Source organism: Lissotriton vulgaris, chromosome 3_1, assembly GCF_964263255.1.
Source record: "Lissotriton vulgaris chromosome 3_1, aLisVul1.2, whole genome shotgun sequence".
NCBI lineage: Eukaryota > Metazoa > Chordata > Amphibia > Caudata > Salamandridae > Lissotriton > Lissotriton vulgaris.
This window is the reverse complement of record NC_141689.1, coordinates 540,224,674-540,242,432: the sequence shown is the minus strand read 5'-3', so window position 1 is coordinate 540,242,432 and position 17,759 is coordinate 540,224,674. Positions and strand designations below refer to the sequence as shown.

At 47.1% G+C, this 17,759-nt stretch overlaps 1 protein-coding gene across 1 annotated transcript in view; it reads left to right on the top strand.

The window, feature by feature from the left end:
- TNPO1 (transportin 1) overlaps nucleotides 1-17,759 on the top strand; it is a 1,561,564-nt gene that overhangs the window by 1,327,948 nt on the left and 215,857 nt on the right. Inside the window, exon 18 of the mRNA XM_086960799.1 lies at nucleotides 8,912-9,010. Within this exon, the coding sequence (XP_086816925.1) occupies nucleotides 8,912-9,010 (99 nt within the window). The remainder of the gene's footprint in view (nucleotides 1-8,911; nucleotides 9,011-17,759) is intronic.

The following is a 17,759-nucleotide window of genomic DNA, read 5'->3' as shown; positions in this document are numbered from 1 at the left end:
ACAATCTTTGATTGTAATACAGAAATAAGACCTGTTGAATTAATTGTAGAGGCCTCACCCTTGATCCTAGTGCTTGCCAATGTTCCACCTCTGAAATTAGGCCAGATTGAGTCTCCAGATTCTCTATTAAACAAAGCATTGCAGTGGTTGAGCAATAACATGCATATATCTCCCTGGGGCAAAGAAAAGCTGTCAGAAGACTTGCTAACAGCGAGACGGGTAAAGTGGATAGGGACTAAAACCAAGAAATTCCCAGGTGATTGTGTGGTTTTAAATTTTAAGGGTCCTGAAGTATTACCAGATGTCCTGCGTAATATTTTTCCTCCACAACGCAGATCAGCGGAAATTATTCCACTAACGTTGGATTTCTTTTATAGTAGAAGAGGACTTGTAGCAAAACCAAGTATACTAAGAACTAAGTGGACAGTAGTGGGAAATAGAAGGGCTAGGGATGGCCCCATCTGTGATTGGGGGCTGAACTTGGAAAACCATTATTCTGCCCTATCCGACCTGAACGAATGCGACTGACTCGCAATTTGTGAACCTGCCTCTCCTAAAAAGCAGTTGTCCCTAAAGAACGGAAGGACAGGAAACTTGAATAAGTATTTAACAGGCAAGCAGATAACAGGTTTTAGGGAATCTCAAACTCCTGTTTCTGGAGAACCAAAGAAAGACATAGAGGGCCCAAATAGAGCCAGAGAGGCGAAAGAGAGCAAATCAAAATTGACGGATGGAGAAATAGTAACTGCAGAAAACTAAGTATTTGTAAATGAAGCTGAGAAGGGTCAGATACTACACCAACAAGAGACATTACTACTGTCTCTCGTCTCTTGAAACATAGCAGGCATAGCAAACAAGATAAATACACCGGAATGGGTTGATTTCATTGATCAATATGACATTATTATGTTGCAAGAAACCTGGTCATTGACCCCAACCTTTCGGCAGGGGTATTTGAATTTTTAAATGCCTGCAACTAGAAATCGTGTGGGACGTCCCTCTGGGGGCTTGTTAATTTGGATACGTCAGACACTGAATTGTACTATTAAGCAAAGATCCATACCATCTAATGACATCATAGCACTCAATATCTGTTGGGAAAATGGCCAACAACTTGTCCTGTTTAATGTTTATGCCAGGGGAGTGGGTGGTGGTAAATCCTCAGAGGTTGTAACAACCCTAGAGCAGAACATTGAAATGTTATCACCAACACCTCACGTAATAGTGGGTGGGGATTTTAATGCCACCTTCGAACCCTTGGGTGAAGAGGATAGGATTTTGGCCGAAGAGGAAGATGCTAAATGGGGAATACCTCAACTGGAGGTGCCTGTTATTAAGAAATGGAGCACAGTGGCAATTCAGCTAAAGAGTCTCTGTCTAGCAAGAGGGTTGAGAGCAGTAAACTGGCGCTCACCCTCTGACTTAATGGGGAAAAATACATTTGATAATGGCCGAGCAGCTAGCAGAATTGACTACCTATTATTGGATGTAAGGGCTTGGAGTAAAATGGTAGATATGGTAGTGAAAGAAAAATTAGAAAGTGATCACAACCCCCTATGTCTGACCCTTTACCCCTACCAAGAAGCTATGGAGCTCTCCAACATAAATGAAATGGTGACGCAAGACGTGGCATGCTCAAACAATCATCGCCATTTGAAGTGGAGAATGTTATTAGAAGATGTATCTAAACTGGAGGTCCTTAAACAATTAGTAGCTGATGAAGTAAACAATATTAAGTCCCACTGTGGGAAGTCTAACTTCAAAGACTACATGATGGAGGCCCATGAAAACCTCTTCTGTAAAATCCAAAGCTTCTTCATTAAAACAGTAGTCCCCAACAAAATGAAAAAGGATCAACATAGACAAGGATGGTACGACAAGAGTTGTAGGTTAGCACGACACAACTTAAGTACGGAATTGAGAACTGGCAATGCAATAGCAGTTAGGAGGGCCAGAAACCATTATAGACAGACCCAAAAACAGGCCAGGAAACGCTGGAACGAGGAATGCTGGTATGAACTAAAGGAGACCTGTGCTGCCAAGGATTCTAAACGTTTTTGGGCCTCAGTAAAATGGGAGAAGGGAGGGATAGCTGCCCAGCCTCAGAACCATGTTGCTAAAAATAATTGGATAGAGTTGTTCCAACCACAGTATGCCCGAAATCCAGCCTTTAACCATGACCAACCCCCTCCACCTGTCTTTTTTAAAAAACCAATATTTGATGAAAAGGATGTTAGTAAAGTATTGGATTGTGTAGCGGGGGGAAAAGCGCCGGGCATGGACGGAATCCCGGCTGATATATTTTTATCGGACCGGAATTCCTGGTGCAGTTACTTTAAAATGTTGGTAAATCAAAAAGAGACTAGCTAGAGATGTGGTTAGTCTGACATTAATATTATTATTGTCATAGCGACTCAGTATTGTTTTGCCAATTGGCAGTGGCACCTGTTGGGTGTCTTTAGAAAGCCCTCACCCACCAACCTAGTTGGTGGCATGCTTCATCATCGGGCCCACCCAGTGACACCTAGCGTGTCCCGGGTGTGCTTCGACGCCTGATTACAGCGGAGCAGGTATGTCACTGTGTGTGCGGTGTAGGGTGTTCAGATATGTGAGGTTAAAACGGCTTGGCGGATGGTCCCTGGGGTGAGGATACTTTATTAAAAGGGCCTCCGTCAGCGGTTAAAAATAAGGCTGTGGGACGTTAGAGGCGGGTTACGACCTCCTACGTCCTAAGAGTGTCAACATGTTTCAGCCAGTGCCTTATTACTAATCTGGCTTTCTTCAGGACAATAAAATATGTGTGGGTTAAAATAGGGGTTGTGTAGTGTAGTCTATGTGTCTACATGCCCTAAAGTGTATATAACCGTGAGAGGGGGGATTCCCTTCTCAAGATCACGCTTTTAAGGCTTGCTTTTGCTCCAAGGTTATTGAAGTGGCAAGGGGTAGCCAGGATTTCTGGCCAGCACCAGCGTGGGACCTGTTGTGCCTCCTTCGCTGAACCGGTTCTGCGAAGGAGGCACAAAAGCGTGATCTTGAGAAGGGAATCCCCCCTCTCACAGTTATATACACTTTAGGGCGTGTAGACACATAGACTACACTACACAACCCCTATTTTAACCCACACATATTTTATTGTCCTGAAGAAAGCCAGATTAGTAATAAGGCACTGGCTGAAACATGTTGACACTCTTAGGACGTAGGAGGTCGTAACCCGCCTCTAACGTCCCACAGCCTTATTTTTAACCGCTGACGGAGGCCCTTTTAATAAAGTATCCTCACCCCAGGGACCATCCGCCAAGCCGTTTTAACCTCACATATCTGAACACCCTACACCGCACACACAGTGACATACCTGCTCCGCTGTAATCAGGCGTCGAAGCACACCCGGGACACGCTAGGTGTCACTGGGTGGGCCCGATGATGAAGCATGCCACCAACTAGGTTGGTGGGTGAGGGCTTTCTAAAGACACCCAACAGGTGCCACTGCCAATTGGCAAAACGATACTGAGTCGCTATGACAATAATATTAATGTCAGACTAACCCCATCTCTAGCTAGTCTCTTTTTGATTTACTAACATATAAACCGGGGATCTGGACTAGCTTTCTGGTCCTCTCTCTCCCTCTTGATTCTCGCACTTTAAAATGTTGGCCAATGCTGTGGCGATGGGAGGGGAAGTACCTGCTTCATGGAAGGGAGCTGAAATTATCCCCATATTTAAAAAAGGCGACAAAACTCTGGCTAAAAACTATAGACCCATCAGTCTTATTGACACAGCCCAAAAACTGATGGGGCGCCTAGTGCAGAATAAACTGCAACAATGGATCGATAAAAAGAATATACTGTCACCATACCAGGCAGGGTTTCGCCCCTTAACTAGTAGTGTAGACCAAGTTCTGCACTTCTTAGCCATCTATTGGAGAAACGTCACACTAAAGAAGGGGACATTGTATGCAGTTTTTGTGGACTTAAAAGCAGCTTTCGACCTGGTTCCCAGATAAAAACTGTGACAGACCCTGGCTGATGCAGGCTTAAGTCAGGAACTCCTTACTCTCCTAGTTCGTCTCCACAAAAACAATTTTGCTAAAATCAGGTGGGGCAAGCAAGGAGAAGTAACAGATCCCTTTCCAGTAGAACGTGGGGTGAGGCAAGGGTGCATCCTAGCACCAACACTATTCTCAATTTATATAAATGGTATTGTTGAACACCTACAGAAATCCCCAAGTGACGCCCCAATCATAGCAGGCTCCCACGTCCCCGTCTTGATGTTTGCGGACGACATGCTTTTACTTTCACGCACCCCGAGCGGTCTCCAAAAAGTGGTTGATGCCTTTGGTGAATTTTGTGATGGCAAGGGCCTTGAATTGAATACTACCAAAACCAAATTCATGTGTCTTAACCACCAGTCCACCTTCAAAGGTGTAATAAAATATAAAGGTATCCCCTTAGAAAAAGTGGACTCTTTTTCCTATTTAGGCATCATCCTACAGGAAAACATGAAGTGGAAATCGCATATTAATACAACAGTATTGAAGTTTAGTCAGCTTGCAGGCGCAGTTGCTTTAAAACATCGAGCCTCGCTAACTAAGCCGGTAAATTGTGCACTTGAAATTTATAACATGAAAGTATTGGGTGCCTGTTTATATGGATCCAAACTATGGGGGTTTTCAAACTTGGGAGAGCTGGGACGTGCAGAAAACAGATTTTTGCGAGGGCTCGTAATGGTCCCACAAAGCACACCCATAATTCCTCTAAAATTGGATCTTGGCAGGAAAAATATAGAGGACATAGCTAGGCTACGGCCTCTTTTATATTGGAGACGTCTGATGGTGACCCCTGAATTAAGCCACTATGCTGCAGCCCTGACAGATGTTGTCAAGTTCGATCGTTTTCATTGTATTCCATGGCTAAAAGAACTACGGGGACTTCTCGTAAAGCTGAAATTGGAACATCTATGGGGTACTAATGACGTGGCTAGTTTTCCCTCAAAAACAAAGCTGAAAGAACTATATTGGGAAATGGTGTATCTAACAATGTTTTGTAATGTATCCCAATCAAAACTGTCAATTCGATTTTTGGATATAAAAATGTACCCGTCATGCGAACTATTTTGGGACGTAATTGAACGACCGCATGATAGGAAACTATACTTCCAATTCCGTATAGGAACATTACCAGTGAATGTTTTTAAGAAACACTGGTCTCCATCATGGGATGAACATTGCTACCATTGCAAGGATCAAATAGAGCACATTTCCCATTTGTTGTTCTGTTGCCCACTGTACACTAGCCCTAGGCGCAAATGGCTTAAGCCAGTGTGCCTAAACATGGGCACCCGTAGTCAATCGGTAGCCCTCAGGATACTAGAATCCGATTGTTCCACACCGTTTGTGGTTGCTGTAGCAAAATTTCTTGCATGGGCAATCCGTACTCGCTCGCTAATGTCAAATACAACAAAATGAATTATGTTTATCACTATTCCTCCATTCCGTCATATGAATTGCTATTTTAAAAATAATAATTTTTATGAATTGTGAAAAACTTTTTGTATTTTAATATGTATTGTATTCGACTGTCAACGTTTAATATGTGTTTTAGAAAGTATTTTTATCTGTAGTATTTATTGTATTAGGGTTAGGAGAATGCTTTTATGACAAATGTCGAATAAAGCTTTGAAACTTGAACTTGACAGGAATGCGCAATGTTAGTGTTGCTCTTGAATGTAGTCATTGATGGGTGATGTGAGGCACATGAGAAAACCAAGTCAGAGGCATCGGATGGACCTTATTCTCTACACTGGAAGACCTTATCTATGCGGATGACCTAGCCCTGCTTTCTCAGACACAACAGCAGATGCAGGAAAATGTCGTGTTTGAACATCTGTGCACAGAAAGTGGACCTGAAAATCAACACACAGAAATCATAAGTCAAGCTCCTCAACATCCCAAACCTTTTATCAATCAAAGTGGATGAAGAAGACCTTGCTATGACTGAAGAATTTGCCTACCTAGGCATTACTACCAGAAATGATGGAGGGGGAGGAAGTGACATCAAGAGCAGACTGAACAAGGTCAGGAATGCCGTCAGAATGCTGAACATTGTGTAGCGGTCATCTCAGTACAGCACCAACACAAAGCTGAGGCTTTACCAGAGCTGTGTTCTGTCCACACTCTTGAATGGATCAGATTGCTAGTGAATGACAAAATGTGACATCAAATGGTCAGCCTTCATCACCAGGAGCCTGAGACGATTCTTGTGCATTTAATGGCCATTAACCATCTCCACCCAGGAACTGCTCCCCATTTGCAAACAGGAGAACATGAACACCAACATTATGAGAAAAGATGTGGATGGATAGGACACACCATCAGGAAAGAACAAGATTCCATCACAAGAACAGCTATGTACTGGATGGACCCCAGAAGGCAAACCGAAGAGCGGCAGGCAAAGAACACTTGGAGGTGAACTGTGAATACAGAAATAAAAGCCATGAACCACAGCTGGATCATCCTTGAGAAACTTTCCCTAGAAAAAAAGTAAAGTAGGTGGAGGTCCTTTGTTGCTGCCCTGCATGCTAGACTGCATAACTAGTAGTAAGTCAGTCAGTCCTTCTCTCTTCCTAAAGGATCTGCAATGATGGCTTTTATCTACTGTTCTACCTTAATCTGAGCTACATTTCCTTTCTGTAGTCCAGAAACATTCCCCTTCTTTCTTCCTTTTTGTCTGGAAGTAAGCACCAGGAAACCCTGGTTTGGGGTTGCTGTCCTCTGTGAAATTATTCATTCAGGTACCAGCTATTGGCTGTTAAAAAACAATTAAACTGTTGAGCCCGACATAGGAGAAATCTTATGGGTGTATGTTGCACAGTTTCGAGGTGAATGAAGATATTTATTGAGCTCAATAGCTGCTGAATAGTGTCTCGATGCCAAAATAGTGTCTCGATGCCATAAAAGAAAATATCACACCAGATCACTAGTCAGATAATCATATCTTGATTATTGTTCTTATGGATAGAAACCTCCCTGCCCCCAAGATGTCGATCAGTGTCTGACATTCATGTTAAAGGCTAACTCTGCACTATAAAATTAATGTGAGATTTTTGCTTTGAAACTCTAAAGCCAAAATATGCTTTTACAGTTTCCAAGTCTCCAGTCTCTCTATTCTAGAAATCTCCGAGCTATTTCCCTGGTTCTGTAAAGAGAATACATCATCACTTAATTACCACATTCCAGGAGGCAGTATGATTTGTGTACATTATCATGGGAAATACAATTTCATATTGAAAAATGCTGCAAAGAATCACATTTTATTTTGGAATTAGTATGATCTGATTTGGCCCCAAATCAATCTTCTAAATTTTGTGGTTGCAGTTAGGTGACTGAAACATTCTTGCCTTTATTCATCCATTAACCACATCTCCCATTCTAAGTCAAACTGCTGTGCACCTTCCAAGAGTCAGTCTTTAACAGTTCTTTAAATGTGCATTCCCAGTGTGACATTAGAGTACTGTGTGTACTCTGTACCGTGTGTGTGTGTGTGTGTGTGTGTGTGTGTGTGTGTGTGTCTGTCTGTCTGTCTGTCTGTCTGTCTGTCTGTCTGTCTGTCTGTCTGTCTGTCTGTCTGTCTGTCTGTCTGTCTGTCTGTCTGTGTATTTCAATTCAGCTACAACAAATATTAGAGGGTTATCCGATCTTCTCTAAACCCTGAATCCTAAAGGTGGTAGACCAAAAATCTCTTGGATGTTTTTATTAGGATCCTCACCCACAGGTACCACCCGTGGCATGCTTAATCATTGGATTCTCACCCACTACACCTATGTGAGTGGGTGGGCTCGACGCACTTTCTGAAGAGTGATTATGCTATTTATAATTGCCTCCAGGTTCCTCTGTTTGTGTGTTTAATTTAAGTAAACACAAGGAGACGATAGACAGAGTGCTGAAACTTTTCAGACACTCTCCCCCAGTCACTATTAGATCAGGATTGAATCCATCATTGTTCTTTAGCTCACTTTGCCACCCCAGTTTAGACCCAGCCATATGCAAATCAGTTTTGAAGGTGCTCTTCAAAGAAAAGGCCAGCCCGAACTGCCAAGTCTTCCCTGGACCGGAAGCAAGCATACTGGGACCGGTTTTGGGGTAGCATCCCTTATCAGCCAGGATAGCTTAAATCCAGTGGCAAAGTTAGCAAGGGACCCACTTCTGGGCATGCCCTGGCAACTTAGGGTAAACAAAGCAAACTTAAGGAGACGATGGACGGAAAGCTGAAACTTTTCAGACCCTCACTCCCAGTCACTGGATGATGGAGTGAGCTAAAGAACGATGATGGATTCAACCCAGATCAAATAGTGACTGGGGGTGAGTGTTTGGCAAGTTTCAGCGTCCATCATCTCCTTTTGCTTGCTTTGTTGCACATCTGCTTAAAAACTAGCGCACTTCACTACCAGGACTGGCGGGCAGGATACTTTTGTTGCCAATAATATTTTTCTTTCCATTCTTTATTATATTCAAGTCATATTTGGGTGCCTAAAGTATGTCTTAGGGTTAGAGTTATTCAAAATCAATAGTAAATGTTCTTTCTGCCAATAGGCATATGTTACTGTGATGGGCATTAAAACAGAAATAGGTCTCTATACTTATTCTAAGTGTACCTCCCTGCTCTGAAGCACCTGGACAGGTCTAGTAAAAGTATATTCAATGTTTATTTTATTATTTTTATTGCTACATATGGCCTCCATGTTTAGTTGGCTGCATGTTTTTTTAGTGTTTTATTGCATATGCTTACAATATTGTTTTTTTAATTTATCCATTACACCAGTTTGCACTCCAGACCTATTGGCTTACCAATGCTTGTTTTTTTTATATGTATTTGTGATATTTTGAGTTGTAAGTTTCAATATTGTTTCTGCTTTGCAGCTGATTTTATGCCAATTTTGGGGACCAACCTTAATCCGGAGTTCATCTCTGTATGTAATAATGCCACTTGGGCAATAGGCGAGATCTCCATTCAAATGGGTAAGAAATTGTTGCTGCTTTGAAGACTTGATTCATTACAAATCTGCGGGTTCCGATGCATTTTTGATTGTCATAAGTAGCAATGTGTAGCATGATACTTCACCAGTGTCCTGTGAGTTCCACTGACTCTGCCTTAGATAAATATTTCAATCAGAGGCTTATTGTCCAGTTTTTCTCAACATTAATAATCAAATCTTTCTTCAACAGTATGAAATGCGTTTATTGCTGAGTAATTATGTTTGTCAATGTTTGCCATTGGGTTAAAAAGTAGCGGTTTATTTGTGTGCGTGTACCAGTCAGTCCAACCTAGCATGAGCCTGATCTATTTAGTGAATCATTTGTTCCCTGCGTTAAGTTTTTGTTGAAAACTCTACCAGAAAGAGTCACTCGATTGTAATATGTACAAAGATTAATGTTTTCACATTGTGTTTTTTAAATTTGACAGGTTTGAGTTTGTTATTCCAGATCGGTGTGACTATGCCCTTGGGAAGTTCATGGACCAGTTCATGGAATTCCTACTGAAAGAGAAGAATTTCTTTAAATGTTAAAGGAAGGCAAGATTAGATAAAACTACCATGACATATCCATTAGGTTCAGGATAAAATGTAAATGATGGAGTGATTGAATCAATGGAAACTTCTGCATTGTTTCAATCAGAATTTCACTCCATTGTTTATTTGATGTGATCCATAGGTGGACCAGCTATATGCCAACCTGTCTGGTCCCTTTCCGTAAGGGGGTAAATTCAAAATACCAGGCCACGTCACCTATTGAAGGAACTAATACTATATCAATGTGATGCACCACTAGACTTTTTCACATGATTGTCCCATGGGGCGTAGCAGAAACGTTTGTGCACTAGCCTCATCGACAGTGAGTTCCACAACATCTGTTGCTGAAACACTTAATTGTAGGGATTGGAAATATTTCCCTAAGATAAATTCAGGGGATCTGGGAAAGGCCTCCAGAAGCATCATAGTCCCTACTCGGACTTCTCTAAGACCAACAGCAAAGTTTCTGACGCGAAAAATACCATGATACAGAAGCAATTGGCGAACTTTGGCTACTGTTGGAAAAGCTCCAGTCCCTCAAGCAATTGTCCGATAATACTTCCCCCACTGTTGACTACTCTATCTGAAGTGAAAATGTAATCAATTTTCAGAATGGTCGAAAGAAGTCAAAGGACAAATGTGTGGTTGATATGGGTGCAGAACGGATGAACTATTAGATTTTACAGTCCCTGTTGCCAAATGACGCCAACATGTTGAGTGCTTCTCTTCTAGACCAGCTGATTCAGGAGGTAAACTTCCTATTAAAAAGTAAATCACCCCCATTCGGAAATACCAAATGAATCATGGCATTTGCTCCAGTTGTGGCCTTTTAAAATCAGATATGAGATAAGAATAGTGTACTATTTTAGATCTTCTGATTGAAAACAAGCCGTTCAAATAGGAAAGTATGTTCACATTTAATCACATTTTCACTGCTCAACAAGATTGATGTGAGCCAAAGATCTTTTAGAAGTGTACTTTCAAAATGCAATTTGCTCAAATCACTGAGTACAGCACGCAAACACCATTAATGGAGAGTCCTTCCCTATGGCATGAAGCCAGCCCATCTGGCCTTCATCAAATGCATAGCTGGAATATTTGTTTATTCCTAAGTTGATCACTTGCTTCTGAAACCAGGGCTCTTCAAAAGTTTTATCTGAAAGAAACGTTAGTGTTCGATTCCTTACCTTAGAATATTCCCAGGCGTCAGACTGGATCCGAAAAGTTTTCATCAGCAGTACCCCTGCGCGTCGGTAGGCGTCGTCTGCAGCTCCGCGTCCGTCGTCGGCATCGTGATCGCCGGGATGATGTTGCTGGAGTACTTAGACGCTGCCCTCGCGCTCTAACGTCAGTTCTTCTTTTTTCTGTGCCACCAAGTGCAGATCCGGGTAGAGCTAGTACCCTTAGTCACTTTTTTACTAACTTTTTTGGTCTATTTTGACCATCTTTTTCGAGTTGATTCGACTCCTGGTGCCGGTAGGGATGCCTGTATTTAAACTATGCAACGCTTGTCACCGTCTGATGTCGGTGTCTCTACTGTCTCGGGGCCGACCACAACGACAAGTCGTGCCCCGACTGCCGGGCCTTGATCTCAAAAGCTAGTCTGGAGCGGTCCCATAAGCTTCTCGAGCTCTGGCAGGCGGCTCTGACCCGCTTGAAGTCCCGGTCGAAGAGGAAGTCGAGGGACCGGTTGCAGAGCCGTAGCCATCGACGCTCATCGAGCCATCACCACTGGTCGGGGTCTAAATCCTCCGATAAGTCGAAGAAGTCAAAAAGGCGACATCTCTCTTCTGACTCCCCTCGCCAGTCGCGCGACGCGGGTTTGGGTGGCACCACCCCGTGCCGGAGCCGCAGGTGTCGCGTCCGGCCTCTCACCCTCTGGTCCCTGGGCTTCATATGACTCCGGGTGAGATTTTGTCGTGGCCATGAGGACTCTTTCCGCTGTTGAGGCACGCCGATGCGCCTTCGGGCCCCACGAACCTGACTGGGGGTCCTAGCATACCAACGCTTCGGCGCCGTAGGCGACTTCGGTCCAGACGCCGCAGGACCCCTCTGGATCCAGGCCTGGATCCCGGTCGACGCCAGTCGACATCACGACTCCTCCGCTGGCGCCGACCCCTACAGTGCCACTCCCGGCGCCGTCCTCGGACGACGCCATCCTCGGTTTCAGCCCCGGTACGGGTCCGACGCTGGGTGGTGTCCAGCTTCGATGGGTGATGCCTTCACTTACGACCCGGCTCCGTCCTTTATGCCTGTTTATCAGGACACAGATGAAGGGGAGGACTGGGAGGGGTCTGAGGACCCTCTGGCACAACAGTGCCAGTTAGGTCATGTGAGAAGTTGGCCTGATATATAGTGCTCACTATTCTAGTGATCACTGTGTATCATACCAAACAACCCTTATTGATGATTGGTTGTAAGTCAACCTTATAGACCAGCTATCCTAGTAGCGTGGACAAAAGCAGTCTTTAGGCTAAAACTCTAGAGGGCGTGTTAAGCCAGCTGTTATACCATCACATATACCCCTTGAACACCAAGTGAAAGGACACCACACAAGTTGTTATGAAAATAAAAGGATATTTATTTAAAACAAGTCTACCCTGATCTCTTTATGAGTCAGGGAGCTAAGCACACAGCAAAACTCTTAAGAAAATACTTTAAGTTGCACAATTTACACAAATGCCCGAGGGGCACGAAAAACCATGTACACTAAAAGTGGAATGCGAAATACTAGCAGGTAAGTAACAAGATCCAGAGGCTTCAGGATCGCTAGGACTACACTACTGAACCTTCAGGTTAGGAGCAGGAGGCCTAGGGAGATCGGGTGCAGAGTGTGCACTCTCACGCGGGATGCGGGACAAAGTCTATGGATACTAGTATTCGTAAAGTTACTGTTATCGGACGAATCCGACTAGATAGACTGAAAACGAAAAAGGATCTGGACACTTAGATAGTGAACCTACGTTGGAGCACCGAAATGCTCAGGTTACCTAGCCCAGGGGCTGCGGCTGCATAGGGTTCAAAAGACGTCGGGAATCCTCGTTGAAGTCTATGGAGCCCGAAAGAAGAAGTTGCTGGCAGGCGACCAGTGAAGATGTTCGATGTGATCCAAGCCTGGATCGATGATGGAGACGACCTGAAAGCAGAGGGGACTCAGTTCTTAATCACTAGCCAGTGATTAGGTGGGCACCAGGATGGCACCGGATGAAGTCACCTCGACCAGGTGAGTGGGCGACGCTGGACTCTGCTGTCCCTCGGACCAGGAGGCGTTGTCGGTGACCAGGCTGGTGGTATGAGCTGTCCCACGAAGGTGTCTGCTGTAGGCGATGCTGGACCCAGGATTGGGGCAACAAACCTTGGCAAAGTCAAGCCCACGCGGTGGAGTCAAGATGGCGTCTGGAGTGGACCAGGAGGGTCCGGGGTGCTCCTCTGTTAGAGGGGAGCTAGGGCCAGTCTGGAGCAACCAGACCAGCGATGCAATCGTCGTGGTTTGTCGTCAGGAGGGCCACAAGCCAGCAGGCAAGTGACCGGACAACGCGGTGAGCAGCAAAGAGCAGAAGGGCCCCACGCAGATCTCGTGGATGCTGGGGGGGCTGGACTTCGGTGCTGGAGCTGCTCAGGGTTAGGGCTTCTCAGATCCCAAAGCACTCACTCGAGGATCCCTTGGCGGTCGTGCTGGATAAATGTCGTGCAGTTTTGAAGATGGCTGGTCCCTTCAGGTCTCGTCACACCCACGAATCTCAGCGTGGCTGATGATGCAGGTAGAGGTCAGAGATGCCAGGGAATCCGGGTCTCGTCGAGCTGGGCAGTCTTGATCCGGAGGATGGACTTAAAGCAAACCGCGATGCTTAGGTGGTGCCTGTGGGTGCAGGGTGGCTACTCCTTAGCCACAAGGGAGAGTCTTCAGAAAAAGTCAAGAGTCCTTTCGTGGAAAGTAGTCAAGATTCAGAATGATCTAAATTGGGAAGGGGGCCCGCTCCTACCTTTATTCTAAAAAAAAGAGCTGGCACGCGACTAGGTCCTGCCTATGGGTGGGACCAGGAGGGGGGTGGTTAAACCCCTCTCCCTTGTCCGGACTTTCCCCAGCTCAGGGGCTTGTGTGCCCCTGGAACTGGTTCAAGCCGGCATATGCACAGTGAGCACCGGGGTGCCACTTGCAGTCACCTTCCTCTCAGCCCTGCCTACCTGGGATACACAAAACCCTGTCTGGGATGGTGCTAGCACCGCCCCTGACAGGAAACCCTTTGTCCAAGCTCTCCTCGCTGGAAGGACTCCCAGCAGCAGGAGGTCAGACTTGTGTCTGTGGTGGCAGCATCCATTTTGTGATGCTGAGGCTCGAGTTCGCTTTAACCGGGGTTCTCAGTTACATACATGTCGTGTCCCTCTAGAAGGGTGGAATGCTAACCCCGTCGCCAGAATTGGCGAGGGGTTAGTATTCCAATTCGTATGACACCTTACTCGACATGTTTTGATAAAGCGATACCAAAGTTAGCAAATAACCGCGAGGATTATAATGCACTTAAGAGTATATGGTACGCGTTATCATGGAACAGCTATTAGGACTTGGTTCCGCAAGCTGCAAACGGGCTCAGCTCATGCCAGAGCACCATCTCACATGATTCCAAGCACTCTGCCTTCAGGATTGTTAAGGCTTGCCGTAGGAGTGACTGATAGGAATACATGTGTCCATTTTAGGGTTAGATATAGGGATACTATATCTAAAGCAAAGGGTGATTACACCACCTTGCCCCAGCTGTCGTGCAGCCAGTTGTGTCAGATTTGGATGGCCAGCCAGGGGTGGCATAATACATGCTGCAGCCCCTGGTAGGCCCTGGGTACACCTATGCCCTGGATACAGAGACTGATAAGGTGGCCCAGTATCCAATTAGATATGTACCTAAGGTACATGGAATCCATTTTACAGAGAGAGCAGCAGGCCTGGGGCCCTGAATAGCAGGGTCCCAGGTCAACTAAGTCGAAAAACCAGCAAAACACTAGGCAAAAGTTGGGAGTAACCATAGTCAGATATCCACCTTCCTACAGGTCAGAACTGGGCAGATGAGCTGGGGGAGGCCAGTGGGACACTGGTTTCAACTCTCCTCCCTCCGTGGCAACGTAGAAGGGTGCTACATATGGTGTGGTGTTGCGCAGGGCAGCCAAGGCCTTGGCTCTTGAGCTCCGTGCTGCTGCTGTGAGAACTAATCTCACTGAGGTGCTTCAACTGCCAGTAAGTTCTTCGGAGCCTATGCTGCCGTTCAATGAGGCCCTCTCCAACATTCTGATGGGCACTTGGTCCAGGCCCTCCACAGTGACCCCTGTGGATTGGAATGTGGCCCGACGCCATCACCCAGCTCCGGGCAAACCCTGCTTTCTGTCTGTGCACCCCACTCCCTAGAGTCTGGTGATCCAGGCCTCTACATCCCAGACCGCATTCCTGTCCACTCCCCTGGATCGGGAATCCAAAAGGCTAGATCAGTTTGGGAAGAAACTGTTCTCCTCAGTTGGGGTTGTGGTCCATTAATACTGCTTGTATTTTGGGCCGTTACACCCACTCCCTGTGGTATACGGTGGCGGACGTGCTGCCTAAGTGTCCGTAGGAGGCCCGAACACGGCTCGCCAAGTCTCTTGCTGAGGGGTGAGATGCGACACTGTATTCCATCCGATGTGGACTTCATACCACGGACTCGCTGGGCAAAGCGATTTCCACGATGATTGCGATCGGTCTCCATGCCTGGCTGAGGTCTGCCAATTTTTCGGTGGATGTCCAGAGCACACTCATGGTCATGCCCTTCGATGGCCGTCGCCTTTTTGGCAACAAAGCAGACCGTGCGCATGAGCGTTTCAAGGACTCCTGGGCTACGGCCAAGTCCTTGAGCCTGTCGGGCCAACGCCAGCAGACTTATGCTTTTCGCCCCTTTAGTGGCCAAGAAAGGGGCGCCACCATACCTTCTTCCATCCGCTGAACCAACCTCAACGCGGTCGCGGACGTTGTAACCACCGTGGCGGCGCAGGGGGACAGAGGCCCGGTCACTCCACATCCACTCCCGCAGCATCTGCCTCAAAGCCTGCCTCAAAGCCTTCCTAGTCTTAGCTTTCAGGCCCATTCAACACCGGGAGGGGTGGGGGGGGGCTAGGGTTCGCCATCACCTCCTCCACTGGCATACCATCACTTTGGACAGGTGGGTGCTGCAAATCGTCTGAAGAAGCTACTCCCTCCCCTTCGAGGCAACCCCTCCTGCCATGCCACTGCAGTACCACCGCTTGTCAGGGGATCACTTGCAGCTTCTGCAGGAGGAAGTTACGGCCCTCTTGGCCAAGGGGGCCATCCAGCATGTTTCTGGGCCAGAAGTTCGACGTGGTTGCTACTCCCACTACTTTCTGGTTCCCAAGAAGGGCAAAGGGGGCCTGCGCTTTATCTTGGACCTCCGGAGCGTCAACGGCTTCCTCCGCAAGGAGAAGTTCAAGATGGTGACTTTAGGTCAGGTCCTGGCTGCCCTAGACCCTGGAGACTAGATGGTAGCGTGGACTTGCAGGACGCATATTTCCACATCCCCGTCCTGCCGGCCCACCTGCGGTTCACGGTAGGCCAGGAGCACTTTCAGTTTACCATGCTCCCCTTCGGCCTCACCAGTGCCACACGGGTGTTCTCGAAAGTGATGGCGGTGGTCGCAGCTCATCTGCACAGATCAGGACTTCCAGTCTTCCCCTATCTCGAAGACTGGTTGTTGAGGGCGGGCTACGGCCGATCTCCTGCACTTGCTGGGTTTCTCAATCAACGTGGCGAAGTCACACCTATGCCCCTCTCGGAAGCTCCTCTTCATCGGAGCGGTTCTGTACTCGGTGCAGTTTCTGGTTTATCCTCCCGAGCAGCGGGTTTGGGATATTCAGGCTCTGATTCCGATCTTTCAGCCTTTATCCTGAGTCTCAGTCAGGATGTCGCTGTGGCTCCTGGGGCTGATGGCCTCCTTCATGCGGATGCGGGCTCTGCAATGGGACCTGAAGTTCCAGTGGGCACAGCATCAGGGCAACCTGTCCGACCACGTTCTGATTTCGGAAGGCACTGCAAGAAAGTTGCAGTGGTGGCTCACGGACTGCGATTCGGTCAGCGGCAGATCCCTCTTCCTACCCCAACCGGAGCACACAGTGGTGACGAATGCGTCCCTCCTGGGATTTGGGCCACATGGGAGAGGTGGAGATCAGAGGCCTCTGGTCTCCGGCGGAGTCCCGGCTCCATATCCACCTGGAGCTGCAGGCGATTCGACTTGCACTGAAGGCATTCCTTCCCTCTGTCCGGGGAAGTGTAGTGCAGGTGTTCACGGGCAACACCACCCCAATGTGGATACTGAAACAAACAGGGCGGGGTGGGGTCGTGGACCCTATGTCAGGAGGCTCTGCGCCTCTGGACAGACATGGCTGGAACACCAGGGCGCCACCCTGGTGGTACAACACCTGGCAGGTTCCCTGAATGCCAGGGCAGACGAACTCAGCCGCCGGTGCATGATGGATCACGAATGGCGTCTGAACTCGGACGTGACGCAAGGGCTTTTTCAGCCGTGGGGAGAGCCTTGGTTAGATCTTATTCGCCACAGAAGAGAACGCGCAATGACATCAGATCTTGCCGTTGGAATTTCCAAGGCGGCACTCGCTCGAAGACTCTTCATCGCGAGTGGAGTTGCGGTCTGTTGTACGCCTTTCCACTTATACCACTTCTGCCCAGAGTGCTGAAGATGATGTGGCGCGACCGGGCCCAAGTCATCCTTGTGGCTCCGGACTGGGCATGAAGATACTGGTATCCCAAGCTACTCAGTATGTCAGTCGATCTCCCCGATACGTCTGCCTTTTCAGGAGGACCTTCTGTCGCATCAACAGAGGGCGTTCCTCCACCCAAACCTGTCCAGTCTCCACCTACATGCGTGGAGATTTAGAAGCGACAGTTGAGGCCACTTGACTTGCCTTCCTGAAGTCTGTGATGTGATTCTGGCAATCTGAAAGAGACACGTTAGTGATAGATTCCTTACCTTAGAATATCCCCAGGCGTCAGACTGGACCTGGAATTTTTTTGCGTAGCAATACCCCTGCACGTCGATAGGCGTCGTCCGTGGCTCCCCGTCGTCGTCTGCGTCGTTAGCGCCAGAATGACGTCCTCGGAGTACTTAGATGCCGCCCATGCGCGCTGACGTCAGCTCTTCTTTTTTCCG